Below are 13,888 nucleotides of genomic sequence, written 5' to 3' on the forward strand. Positions count from 1 at the left end.
AGGTGAGAAACTTCCTTTTACCAAAGCTGGTCAGCAGCTGCTTACCCAGTCTATTATTTTAAGGTGTTGCCTGAGACACTAAGGAGATTAAGTGGGTGAAATCCAAACCCAAAACTTCCTGAAGCTATCTATATAGCTCTCTACCCACTCTCAAAATAAGTATATGCAAAATAATTTGTGGAGGGAATGAGCTTGAACTTCTAGGGAAATGAGAGATCCATTATGAAAGTAAACTTTGAAGAAAAACAATAATTCTAAGGAGTGAGGCCCAGGAAGTGAGAGAGTTGGCATGAAGGTGTGGGATGGCAGGGAAAGGAGAGATGGAATACTGAGTTTAGGGGTAGCATGAGTGCCTGAAAAGGAGTAATACAAAATAGGGCTGTAAAGGTAGGTGGGAATCAGACCAGAAAGCTTTAAATGTCTGGCAGTATTTTATCCTAGAAGCAGTAAGAAACCACTGAAGGTTTGGGTAGGAAGTGGATGAATAAGGCTTCCTTTGGGTCATAGTTTTGTCTGCTACGTGGAAAATGGATTTGAGAGGGGAGAGGCTAGAACCAGGGAGACTAATTACAGGGCTAGTAGAATAATAAGGGCAAGAGTCAAGTTGGACTTGTGGTATGACTGTGTGAGTGGGGAGTAGGGGTAATGGGAAGAGATGTAGTAGAGGTAAAATTGATAGGATGATGGGGAAAAAAGTACTGGGAATGTACATGGAGCTAAGGTGTTTCATTTTTAAATGATCCTAGAGCAGGTCTAATAAAATCTTGGCAGTATATGCACATGGCCGCAGCTCTTCTGCTTAGCATTTTTAAATCCAGGTGGACACCAAAGGTGGATAAGCAGCCCTGAAAAGGGCTTAGCAAGCTCTCAATCTAGAGGTACTAGTCCTCCTGAACACCCCATACATCCCCCACCTAAGATGATAACAGTATGAATAAAGACTAGGGAACAGATATGAGAGATACAATGGAATGAATCAGACTGACATTTCCAGTTCTGATGGTCTCAATTTTGATGCCCAATTGCAGCTGCAATTCCTGAGTAAGTCTCCTGACTGCACCTGATTCACTTGTCATGGTGGGAGAGTTAAAATACTCTTTGCCCCCTACTGCCACATTCAGGCTTTTCATGTACCACCATCACTCAGTAACCTCTCCTTCTTTGAGGGTTCATTCAATCCATATTTATCACTGATCAAAATTCTGGAAATTTATATCTACCAACTTCTGTGACACTATCCTTCCTTCCTCAATGAGTTCAGTGCCTGACTCACAGTCTTCCTCTCTTTCCCAACAACTGCCCTGATAATAGGTGACTTTAACATGTATATTGAAACTCCTCCGAAAACCCTACTCCCAATTCCTCAAATGATCTCTTATTTATAAAATCTAATGACCTTTTGTCAGTTCTTATCCTTCTTGACTTTAACACTGCTGATCACCCTTTTCTCCTTGATACTCTTTTGTATGTGAGTTTCCATAACAGTACCCTACCCTATCTCCTTCTGCCTGTTTGACCACTTTTAAGACTTCTTTGCAGGATCTTAATCCAGATCTGTCTAACCAAGGGTATCTTCCAAGGCTCTGTCCTAAACCTTCTACTCTTCTTTCTCTATACTGTTTCATTTGGTGAACTCATCAACTCCCAGGGATTCAGTTATCTTCTCTATGCAAATGATTCTCACATCTGCTTACCTAGCCATAACCTCTCTGTTGACCTCCAGTCTTACATCTTCCACAGCCTATTGAGCATAGACATCTTAAACTCAACATGTCCAAAACTGAACCAGTTTCACAGCCTAGGTATCATCCTTGACTCCTCACTCTCACTTCTTCCCTCACCCCATATCCAATATCTCATCCAAGGAAAATTGATAAATGCTTCCCACCTGGGGAGCCTCCTAGAAACTTGATCCCATCTGCCTTCTTAGCTCTTCTTTCCAAGGTGTCTAAGGGACAGTCCTACAGCACTACATGGGTCATTGAAAAGATCAAAGGAAGGAGCTTCATATGTGAGACCTCATTTCAAGAATGAGATTGTAAATACAATAAAACAAAGGAAAGTTGCTTGTGTCTAGACCCCTATAAATAAGGACAATAAAAACAAGGGAGGAATGGGATGAGAAACAGTGTTCCCTCCTCACTAATTGATGGGTATTTCAAAAGCTGCCAGATCTCTGGCAGTAACCCAGTCTCATTTCTCTGCAGGTTCATCCTCAATCATTTTGGCTCTTCACATAACTGTTTCACTTCCCTTTCTCCACTCCCAAATGGGAAATTGGAAGTTTTTCTTGAGGACAAAAAAAAGGAAACAGAGAACTTGAAGCCAGTGCACCTGAATGAAAATTGTGCCCACCCCTGTCCTCTCCTGAGACTTTTCCTTCAGTATTAGCATTCACTCTCCCAGTCTCCCCAAGGGTGAAAAAAAAATGGCAATCATCAGAAGCCAAATTATCAGAGGAGCAGGGGAGGTGGTAGGGTGATGAGTTATCATCACGGACAGTTGTTAGTTTTCTCTCTCTTTTTTTCCAAATCAGCATCACACCTCTAGCACCTGAGGAAAATAAAAACAATTTAAATAGTTAAAAGGGCAGTGTGTGGACACTAGGATTTTTGTCAGATGAGTAAAATATGCCATGAGATTAGATGAGGTAGTGATCATTTCTAGTAGGGGGATCTGAGAAGACTGATGGGGGAGTTGCCATTTGAGCTTGAAGGTTGGATAGAATGTCAACAAGCAAGAGATTAAGGAAAAGAGGATACCATTCTAGGTCTAGGGTACAGAGGTAGCAAAGTACAGCCATGATCAGGGAAGAACAGGCAGTATGTCATGCTATAGTCAGTTTGGTTGCAGTATGTACCTGACCACAGCTCTTCTGCTCAGCATTTTTTAGCCCAGTTACTGTTTCCATACAAAGAATGTTGCTTGACATAAAGGAAGATGCCAAAGACTGAAAATGACACAGCTTCTGTCTAGTTTTAAGCTTAAAGCACTGAGTAGTTTACTCCACTACCACATTCCCTGCAGTGAAGGAATATGAATGCCTGCATAGTGAATTATGAATGGTTTTCTTAAGGAAAAAAAAAAGGCATGTCTAAGAGGAAGAAATAGTTAAAATATTCCATTCTTTCTTTTAGTTCACCAGGACATGATTACAGCTTCTCAAACTTATCTAAAATAAAAGATAATATATATGTCAACATCTTTGATGAAACCGTGATTGAAAAACATGAGGTAGGGTATAATACTAATACTATTAATACATTTTAAAATAATTTCCAAGGAAAGCAATCTGAATGAAAACTGATTAGCAGGAGATTAGTTTTGGTATATCTTTGGCCACATGTCTTCCCTAAAGCATCCCTTTCTTTACCTGTTATTTCCTCTCTGTGACTCCCTTCCTGGTGTGCCCTCACCACAACAATTTTTCTTCCTGATATCTTTGCTGTTTACTTCCTCCTCTTCACTTACTGCTTCCTGGCAAAAGGCCTAGAGTTAGTTCACTTGAAAGCAGGCTCCCAAGCAGATTAAAGCTGTATATATCTGGAGGTAATGAAGCAAACCCACCTCCACTTTTGGGTTCAACATTCACCTAGCAAAGATTCAGGAGCTCAAGACACCACCAAAAAAGCAAGGAGATGTAGACTTACATACCTTAATTATTCTAGATTGAATATTAAAAGTAATACTGTTAATACACCTTAATGCTTCTCTTCCAACTGTACAAAATCTTTATGGGAGTTATCCCTACATAAATTGAACACATCCTCAATAAGAATAATGATAATAAGGAGCTTATTCCCTAATAAGTAGGGAATAAGCAAGCTTTCACAAATATTCAGCAATGGATCATATACTAAACAATCCACCAAAAGATATATACAATAACTAAATGTAACGTATTTTTTAAAAAATATGGGATGATCAAATTGCTTGCAATTATTGGCTGTGCTATTGAATGATATACTTAAATATTATATCAATGAATGTACAATAAATCATAATTATTTTTCTTATTAGGATCATTGTCTCAAGGGCTGCAGTGGTCACTCATATATAAGAAAAAATTGGCTTGGATCAGTTATTTTTCCTTTCTCTGCTCTTCTGCAGCAACCAAAGGTATTAACAAAAGATTATTAGACTACAAATGCCAAATTTAACTTGAGAATAATGCATCTTACTTTTTTCCTTCTTTTTTCACTTCAGTTCTCTAATCAATAGATTTGAGGGAGGCTGAGATGGCAGGAGCTTGCTTAGGAATGCATTTTATAGATGGACACAGTTTGAATTATTTTACTTTTTTACAGATAAGAGCCATCAGTGAAGAATTTTCTCCTCTATGGGCCTTTGAAGGATATGTTTCAGGGTTATATTAAGAAATTTAACACTAATGGAGTCGCAGAAATAATTCTGATCTATACTTCCTCTCTATCTCCTACAAGTGTTATTTGCTAAGATATCAGGCAGTGTCAGACCAGTCATCAGTTACTTTAATTGATTGGTACATCCTTTCTGGCTGGCCTGATTCTTATTTGACAGCTCCTTTAGTACCAGTGAATGCAGAGTTACCGTCCATCTAACTGCACACCTCTGCTAATTGGATGAATGCAAGGAGAAAGGACTACACTGTAGTCTGAGGACTTAAGAGTGTTTGCAACTACTCCAAAAAACATTGGCACAACAAACATTTCCAAATCCTCAGACTACTACTTAGTGTTTCCCTTACACTGTCTTAGGGAACTGTCCAGTCGGTCCCTGGAAGCCTCACTCCCAAAAGGTGACCATCTGATCCATTCCTTTCCAAAATTAGAATTAATAAGATTAATAAGAATTTGCTCTATAAGCATTCTCCCTGAAACCAGACTCTCTTCAGTTCCACTGTTACATTCCTAGCTCCCAAATCATCATGATGTACAACCATCCTGAGAATGTACTTTCTGATGCTCCCAAATATGGGACAGGGGAGAAATCTTAAATGATAGAGAGGAAATCTTCAATAGAGCACACCTGTGTCTCTTTTCCTTTTGGCCGCATAGTCTCTCACATTTGAGATTGAATCCTGGCTTTGCCACTTCCTACTTCTGTGTTCTTAAGCAGCTCCTTACCTCCTCTGACCTTCAGTTTCCTCCATTGTAAAATGAATGAGTAAGAAAAGATGAGCTCTAAGAGAGCTTCCAACTCCAACTTTCCATCATCCTCTGTGAATTACAGGGAGAAGGACCTGGAACATCAAGATTTTGAGAGCCTCCCATCACAAACTGTAGGTGGCAGCTCTGTCTTTCATCCTTCCCTGGAGCTCATGTGCCTCAGTGCCCAGCACCAAAGGCTAGGACCTGAGGAACAGTGTTTATTACTTGCTTCCCCTTTGTAATGGAAACATTTTTCTGGATTTTGTAGTGTGGGCAGCCTCAGTTTTGAAGTAGCTGGGGAAAGCCCCACTGATGTTCAATCATGTTAAATTCTGTCTCACTCTTTGGGTTTTCTTGGGAAGGGTACTAGTGTGGTTTGCCATTTCCTTTGCCAGTTCATTTTACAGATGAGGAAACTGAGGCAAAGAGGATTAAGTGACTTGCCCAGGGTCATACAGCTAGTAAATACCTGAGACTGGACTTGAACTCAGGAAGATGAGTCTTCCTAACTTCAGACCCAGTGCTCTATCTACTGTGCCACTACCTGCCTTTTATTATTGGAGGGGAACTATTATTAATGACTGAATGTTTAAAGTATTTTTCTATTATAAATATATAATGAAGGTGGTTATAAAAAACTGGTGAGAATGAAAAGTTAGGGAAATGAGTAGAGCAGTTACCACCTAGCAAAGTCATCTCTTAGTGAGCTGATTATTAAGTCAAAGCGTGTTATGGTGGACTCTAACAACAATTAACAGATTGTGTGTCTGTATTGTACTTTGACATTTGCAAAGTACCTCCATATGCTTTCTTTTGTTTGGTTCTCATAACAGTCCTTTGAGAAAGGCAAGGCAAATGTTGTGATCCTTATTTTACATATAAGGAAACGAAGCTCAGAGAACTTATGTGACTTAATATAATCAAGTCTCAGAGCTCATAAAAGACATGCCCAGGACTCATACCCAGTTCTACTACTCTTTCCACTACACAAGCTTCCCATCCCCCCCCCCTTTTTTTTTAAACTTTTGCTTTGCTCTAGGTCATTATGAGGCCAGCAGCCAAGAGAGCATATGGGATGAGCAGCTCTAAGAAGCTGTTCTTCCCGTGAGGAGGGTGAAAGCAGTTCTCCAAGTGTGGAGTAAGCACAAACTGTTAGGGCTGCCATGTAAATATGTAAGCCTGCTCCTCCTCATGCAAAGGATAGAATTGGGCTTGGACAGTAGTCGATCACATCATGCATTAGAAGGTATGTTTGGCATTCTTTCAGATCAGTGGAACTTTTCAAGTAAATATTCCACCACTTTTGCTTGGATACACTTGGAGTAAGACATATGTCTCACCTAAAGAAGATTACAACGGGCAGAATGTAAAAGAATGTACCTTTTTAAACATTTTTGCTACTATTGAACCTCAAATATCATCTGTCATCAGTAATACAGAATCTGATAAGGTTGGTTTTTCAAACAGTTATTTTATGTGTATCTTCAAGGAGGATGGAAGAGATGTAAATTATTTGTTTATAAATAATTAAAATCATATATAATTATACATATAGCAATTAACCTTATATCTTATAAATAAAAATAAAAACTTTAGCTTAACCTTTTGCCTTTTAACATTTCCTTCTGGGAATAATCTTGGAAGTGATGAATATCTAAGATACGGAATGAGAAATTTAAATTATACTTATATTATAAATATGATTCTAGTTTACAGATGAACCGGATATAACACTTTTGCAGAGAGCACAGATTTTCAGAAAAAACTGTGAGGCGATGTTTCCAAATAGAAGAATTATTACAACTGTTTTCAATGACGAAGGGACAAATGTCTTAGTAACAAGATATATCAGGGCACTAAATCCACCTAAGCAACTTCTGGATTTGTTTCTCAATGATTCTAATGCAACACTTGTAAGTGTTATATTTTTAAAATACATAAACTTGTGTAGTTTTAGTTTCTACTACAATTATAACTTTGCTGCTGTAATAGCTGTACCCTCAAGGAGACATGAATTGTTGACTGCAATCAAGCAAGCAATAAAAAATTATTAAGTGTTCACTATGTATCAGGCATTATGCTTTGTATTGTGACAAATGACAAAAAGGTATCTTTCCTCAAGGAGCACACATTCTATCAACAAAGACAACATGGACACATATATGCAAATTATATACAAAATAAACACAAGGGTAGAGGCCCTGGCAGCAAGGAGAATAAGGAAGGCTTCATTTAGGAAGTGGTGCTTGAACTGAGCTTTGAAGGAAGCTAGAGAGTCTAAGAGACATCAGTGAGGAGGGAATGTGTTTGAAGAAAAGACAGGGATAGAAGATGGAATGGCATTTTAGAAGGAGCAAGAAATCCAATTTTGACCAGATTATGTAAAATCCTAGAAAAGGCAGGTTAGAACCAGGTTATAAAGGGCCTTAAATAGCAAGAGAAGAATTTGTATCTGATCATAGAAGCAACAAATAGCCACTCAAGTTTACTGTGTAGGAAAATGGCATAACCAGACCTGTGCTTCAGGAATATTGCCTTGGTAACAGTGTGAGAGATGGATTAGAGAGGAGAGAAACTTGAGCAGGGGGGCTATTGCAGTAGAGTAGATGATGGAAGATAAGGGCCTAAATGAGTTCCGTGTCTAAGTGAGGAAAAAGAGGTGGATGAATAGGATAGATGTTCTGGAAGTATAATCAACAAGAATTAGCAACTGATGAGGTCACCATGAAAGAGTTGAGAGGAAGAAGACAGTCCAGGACAGAGCTGTAGGGTACACCCACAGCTAGAGAAAAGGATATGGATATGATTCATCAGAGGAGACTGAGGAGTTCATATAGGTTAAGAGGAGAACCAACAACAATGTCACACAGAGAAGAATGTCAAGGAGAAGAGAGAGATCAAAAGTGTCAAAGGCTTCAGAAAAGCCAAAAAGGTTGAAGACAGAAATGTTTATGGAAGCTGAAATTTGTGAAGTGATTGGTAACTTTGGAGAAAGCAGTTTCAATTGAATGAGAAGGGTGGAAGCTCTATTGTATAACGTTAAGAAATGAATAAAAAAAAGAGGAAGAGGAGGGAATGACTAAAGATGATATCTTTTATATTTAGAATTTCTCCTCCCTTTCAGAATCTACAGTGAATACAATGCATCTGTCTTCCAGGAAAATGGGGAGCAGGAAAGATTTCTTCCATTGGATTTTTATTTATTACTAATTAGAACTAAGAATTGTCTTCTTGTAGTGGCGTTCTGGAAGGCCACAGATTTTAACATGTTTCCACACCACTTTAAAGAAGGCATAGAAAATTTCCCTCTTAGTACTAAACTAAGGGCCAGTACCTGAAGCCAGTATATTGGCAGATAAATCTTTAAATGGCTTTGTGCATGTAGGAAATATGTGAGTGAAACAGTTTCATATGGCATTACTCTTTATTCACATAATGGAGCAGATATATACTACCCTCTTCCATTCCTCATTCAAATACCCAGAGGGCATCCCTTTGTGGGTATAAAACTATATGCCAATAGTTGCATTTTCTAACATATGATATAGAAAAGCAGACTTAATAAACATCTTCATAATATAGTAAATGAAAACTTAAAAGCTTTGCAATTTTATAACAGACACATTTAAGATTGTATAAGATTTTATAACAGACCTATTTAAAATGTATATAATTGCAGTTACATATATTTATGTAATAATATTTATAATATATTTGTAGGACATCATTGCTCGATTTGTATCTTTAATTCCTTGTTTACCGGATACACGGAATGAAAATGATGGTTTTGATATTTGGATGTCACCAGAGGTAATAAGCAGTACATTTCATAATTAAAATTTTTATAAACATATATGTGGTTTTTATATATTCATATATATTTTATATGAATGTATGTGAAGAATTTATGATTTTTGTTAACATAGGGGACTTCCTCCACCAAAGCAAATCACAACTCCTTTGTGGCATAATAGATAAATTCTAGGCTATTGCCTAAGGCAGTGAGAGGTTAAGTGACTATATAGGGTTATACAACTAGTAAGTCTCAGAGGTGAGATTTCAACCCAGGTCTTCATAACTCCTGACTCTAAGCTCAGCATTCTATTCATTATCCTGCTTCTCTCTGTCTCTGCCTCTACCTTCCTCCTTTCTTTTTTCTCTCTCCTCCCCCCCTCAATCACACACACACACACACACACACACATATTTTTCTCTAAGGTTTATTTATACTATTTGTCATTCTTTTTAAAGGAGCTGTTTGTATTGTACTTCATTTCATGTACTATGAAAATATGTAATTATTCTATGGATATAAATGTCTAGTTCCATAGCACCCTATAGAAATCATTGATTAGGAAGAATTAAAAGTTGCTTGACAAACTGGCAATAGTAGCTCATTAATTTTTAGGTAAAGTAAATATTTTCAGTGTTCTAGAGATTAGTATAACTACATAGAATTTTTTACTGTGGCAGTGAACACTAGGCTCTGTGTTAATCTCTGAAGACTGATACAAATGCTAATGAGGATATGTGGCCACACTCTCCATCTAAACCAAAATTTAGGATTTTAGAGCTTTTATACATTTTATTGGGAGAATAAGTTTGTATCAAGATAGGTTATCAAGGTCACAGATAACCTACAAGGTCTCCCTTGGACCTGAGCCAATTTCTAGTGGAGGTAAACTACAAGCATGTGGTGTGATTCCAAGCTCTAGGAGTTCAGATCCAATATGTCCCAAATAGATCTGGTTCAGGATAATCTTTCCTCAGCCCTTCCAAGGTAGATAGAAGAGAAATATTATGATACATTAGAATTTAGCAACTAAGCTAGAAAAGAAATAATTTTTTTAATTTAAATGTCAAAATAGAAATTTTGATCGAGTAAGACATCAAGAAAATTGAAAGTGAAATAACCATTGAATTAATGAATAAAACTAAAAGCTGTTTTTCAAAAAAGCAACAAAATTGATTAATCATGACTTAATTTTACTTTTTAAAAAGTAAAGGAAGAGGAAAACCAAAGTACCAGTATAAAAATGAAAAAGGAGAATTCACAACAAATGAAGAAGAATGGAAATTATTAGAAACTATTTCATCTATTTATATGATAAATGGATGAATATCCACAAAACTTTAAAATATTCAAATTAACTGAACAAGAAATAGAGAATTTAAACAACCCAATCTCAGAAAAAGAAATTGAATAAGCCATAAATTAACTCCCAAAGGGGAAAAAATAGGATTTACAAATAATATCAAACATTCAAAGAATAATAAAAATATTATATAAACTGAAAAAAGGAAAAGAAGAGGTCATACCACATTTCCTCTATAATATATATAAATATGCCCATGATATCTAAACCAGGGAGAACCAAAACTGAGAAAGAAAACTACAGACCAATTTCTCTAATGAAAATTGATGCAAAAAACTCTAAATAAAATATTAACAGAGAAAATGTAGCAAAGTATCAAAAATATTATTCAGTATGACAAAATTGGATTTGTAAAAGGAATATAGGATTGATTCAAAGGAATACCATCAGCAAAACAGGCCATATTAATAAAAAGAGCAACAGGGGTGGCCAGGTGGCTCAGCGAGTAAGAGCACCAGCTCCAGTGTCGGGATGACTTGGAATCGAATCCAGGGCTCAGATACTCAGCATCACACTCAGAAATAACTGGCTGTGTAACCTTGTGTAAGTTACTTAAACCCGATTGCTTAAAAAAAAATAAAAATAAAAAGAGCAACAAAAAGCAAATGATTATACCAGTAGATACAGAAAAAGCTTTTTATAGGATACTACATCCATTCCTATTTTTTAAAAAAAGCCATAAAGAACGTAGTAATAAATTGATTTTTCCCTAATATGGTAAGTAGTATATCTAAAATCAAGAGGCAGCATTATGTATAATGGAGATAAATTAGAGGCCTTTCCAATTTGATCAAGGTAAAGCAAAGATGTCTATTATAACTTAATATTTGATATATCATTTGAAACACTATAACAAGACAAGAAAAATTAAGGAAATAAACATAAGCTAAATAGAAATGAAATTACAGATTTTTGCAGATGATAGATATAATTGTTTATTTAGAGCACTCTAGAAAGTCAAGTAAAAAATTCATTGAAGAAATAACTTCAGCAAAATTGTAAGACATAAAACAAATTGTCAGCATTTCTTATATTACCAACAAAACCCATATTGGTGATTTTATACAAGAAGACTCAAATAAAGGAAAAAAATGAGTGAAAAATAGCTTGCTTCAGTCTTTAGTCAATCAATATCAGTTCTTTCTCTAAAGGTGGATAGTATGCTTCATAATTAGTCCTTTGGGATTCTCTTGGATTACTGTATTGCTGGGAATAGCTAAGTCATTCACAATTCTTCATCAAACAATATTGCTGTTACTGTGTACAATGTTCTCCTATTTCTGCTCACTTCCCTTTGCATCAGTTCATGTTAAGTCTATGTTTTTCTGAAATCATCTTGCTTGTCATTTCTTAAAGCACAATAATATTCCATTACAATCATATGCCACAGCTTGTTAACCATTCCCCAATTGCTGGGCATCCCTTTGATTTCCAATTCTTAGCCACCACGAAAAGAGCCACTATAAATATTTTTGTACAAATAGGTTCTTTTCCTTTCTTTTGGATGTCTTTGAGATATAGACTTAGCAATGGGGTGCCTAGTTCAAAGGTTATACCTTTTGGGCATAGTTCCAAATTGCTCTCCAGAATGTTTGGATCAGTTCACAATTCCATCAACAATGCATTAGTGTCCCAGTTTTCCTGCACATCCCCTCCAACATCCAACATTTTCCCTTTTTTTGTCATATTAGCCACTCTGATAGATGTGGGGTAGTACCTCAGAGATTTAATTTCAGGTTTTTAAAAGATGTATTCATTTCCATAAAAAAAAAACAAACAGCTGAAATTTGGGTATATGAAGGGACATTAGTGCCTTGACTCCATACTTCTAGTAACAAACCTTGAAAAGCATAGGCTCATAGATTAGAGCTGCAAGGTACCTTACAATCTCTGTTCATAACAAAGATGAGTTGTGCTATTGTGCTACTGAATGTATTTCATCATGAAAGGTGTTTCCTTCAAAACTATGCTCAAAAGAGACATTCTTCATGAAGTTTTTGCTGAACGCTCCCCCCTCCAAATCTTTCAGAAATGCTATCATTTCAAATAAACATTTGTCATAACACCTACTATGTACAAATTAGGCCCACCTGGATCACTGCCTTTTCGTGGTGGAGAGGCTTACATAGCACTATGAACATATGAGCTATGCTGTGCAGGATTACCCAAGATGAACAGGTAATAGAGAGTTCTAACAAAAGATGATCCACTGGAGAAGGAAATGCCAAACCATTATAGTATCTTTGCCAGGAAAACTCCATGGACAGCATTAAAATGATAGATGGCATCAGAAGATGTACCTCTTAGGTCAGAAGTTATCCAATTCACTACTGGAGAAGAGTGGAGGACAATTGCAGGGAGGTCTAGTCCTAATGAGGTGACTGAGCCAAAGCTGAAAGGAGGCTCAGCTGCAGTTGCATCTGGTGATGAAAGTCTGATGCTGTAAAGATCAATATTGTATAAGAACCTTGAATGTAAGCTATATGAACCAAGTACACTGGATGTGGTGAAACAGGAGATGGAAAGATTAAACATCTTGGTGTCAGCGAACTTAAATGAGCAGGAATGGGTGAATTGAATTCAGGTGATCACCACATATTACTACTATGGACAAAATTTCTTTAGAAGAAATGGAGTGGATTGTTGAATCAGTAAAAAAAAAAGTGAGAAAAGCAGTACTGGAGTATAATGTCAAAAATGGAAGAATGACAACTGTTCAAATTGAAGGAAATCAACATTACAGTAATATAAGTCTATGCTCCAACCAGTGATAACAAAGAAGCCAAAGTTGATTGGTTCTAAGAAGACCTACAATATCTTCTACAAATAACATTTTAAAAAAGATCATATACATTGAAGGGCATTGGAATTCTAAAGTAAAACATCACTTACACTGGTGTGGTTACTGATCTAGAGCCAGACATCTTGGAGAACATAGTCAAGTAAACCTTAGGAAGTATTTCAAGCAATAAGCTAGTGGACATGATGGAATTCCAGCTGAACTATTTAAAATCCTAAAAGAGGATGATGTTAAAGTGCTGTACTCAATATGCCAACAAATTTGGAAAACTCAACAGTGGCCATTAGATTGGAAAAGATCAGGTTACATTCCAATCTTAAAGAAGGGCAATGCCAAGTAATGTTCAAACTATCAAAAAAATTAAACCCATTTCACCAGCAAGATTATGCTTAAGATTCTACAAGCTAGGGGCAGCTAGGTGGCACAGTGAATAGAGCACCAGCCCTGGAGTCAGGAGGACCTGAGTTCAAATCTGGCCTCAGACACTTAACATTTACTAGCCATGTGACCTTGGGCAAGTCACTTAACTCCATTTGTCCTGCCTTCCCCCCACCAGAAGCAAAAAATAAAAAAAAAAAAAGATTCTATAAGCTAGGCTCCAGCAAAATGTGAACTGAGAATTACCAGAAGAGCAGACTGGTTTTCAAGGAGTCAGAGGATCTAGAGACCAAATTGTCAACATTTGCTGGATTAAAGAGAAAACAAGGGGGAGTTCCAGAAAATCATCTAATTCATCGACAACACCAAAGCCTTTGATTGTGCAGACCACAACAAAATGTGACAAATCCTCAAAGAGATGGGAG

The 13,888-nt window shown here is 36.8% G+C and overlaps 1 protein-coding gene and 1 long non-coding RNA gene across 2 annotated transcripts in view; one reads left to right on the plus strand and one right to left on the minus strand.

Annotated features, from left to right (window-relative positions):
• The window catches only part of CC2D2B (coiled-coil and C2 domain containing 2B), a 131,065-nt gene that overhangs the window by 92,576 nt on the left and 24,601 nt on the right, over positions 1 to 13,888 (plus strand). Inside the window, 5 exon segments of the mRNA XM_069067095.1 lie at positions 3,138 to 3,234; positions 4,021 to 4,119; positions 6,397 to 6,579; positions 6,839 to 7,042; positions 8,850 to 8,939. Coding sequence (XP_068923196.1) covers positions 3,138 to 3,234; positions 4,021 to 4,119; positions 6,397 to 6,579; positions 6,839 to 7,042; positions 8,850 to 8,939 — 673 coding nt within the window.
• LOC138145501 (uncharacterized) overlaps positions 720 to 13,888 on the minus strand; it is a 47,743-nt gene continuing 34,574 nt past the window's right edge. Inside the window, exon 3 of the long non-coding RNA XR_011164239.1 lies at positions 720 to 2,553. This is a non-coding gene — a long non-coding RNA (uncharacterized lncRNA). The remainder of the gene's footprint in view (positions 2,554 to 13,888) is intronic.

Source organism: Petaurus breviceps, unplaced genomic scaffold (genome assembly GCF_028583685.1).
Source record: "Petaurus breviceps papuanus isolate PSGF00001 unplaced genomic scaffold, PetGlider_PUasm1.0 90740, whole genome shotgun sequence".
NCBI classification, from domain to species: Eukaryota; Metazoa; Chordata; class Mammalia; order Diprotodontia; family Petauridae; genus Petaurus; species Petaurus breviceps.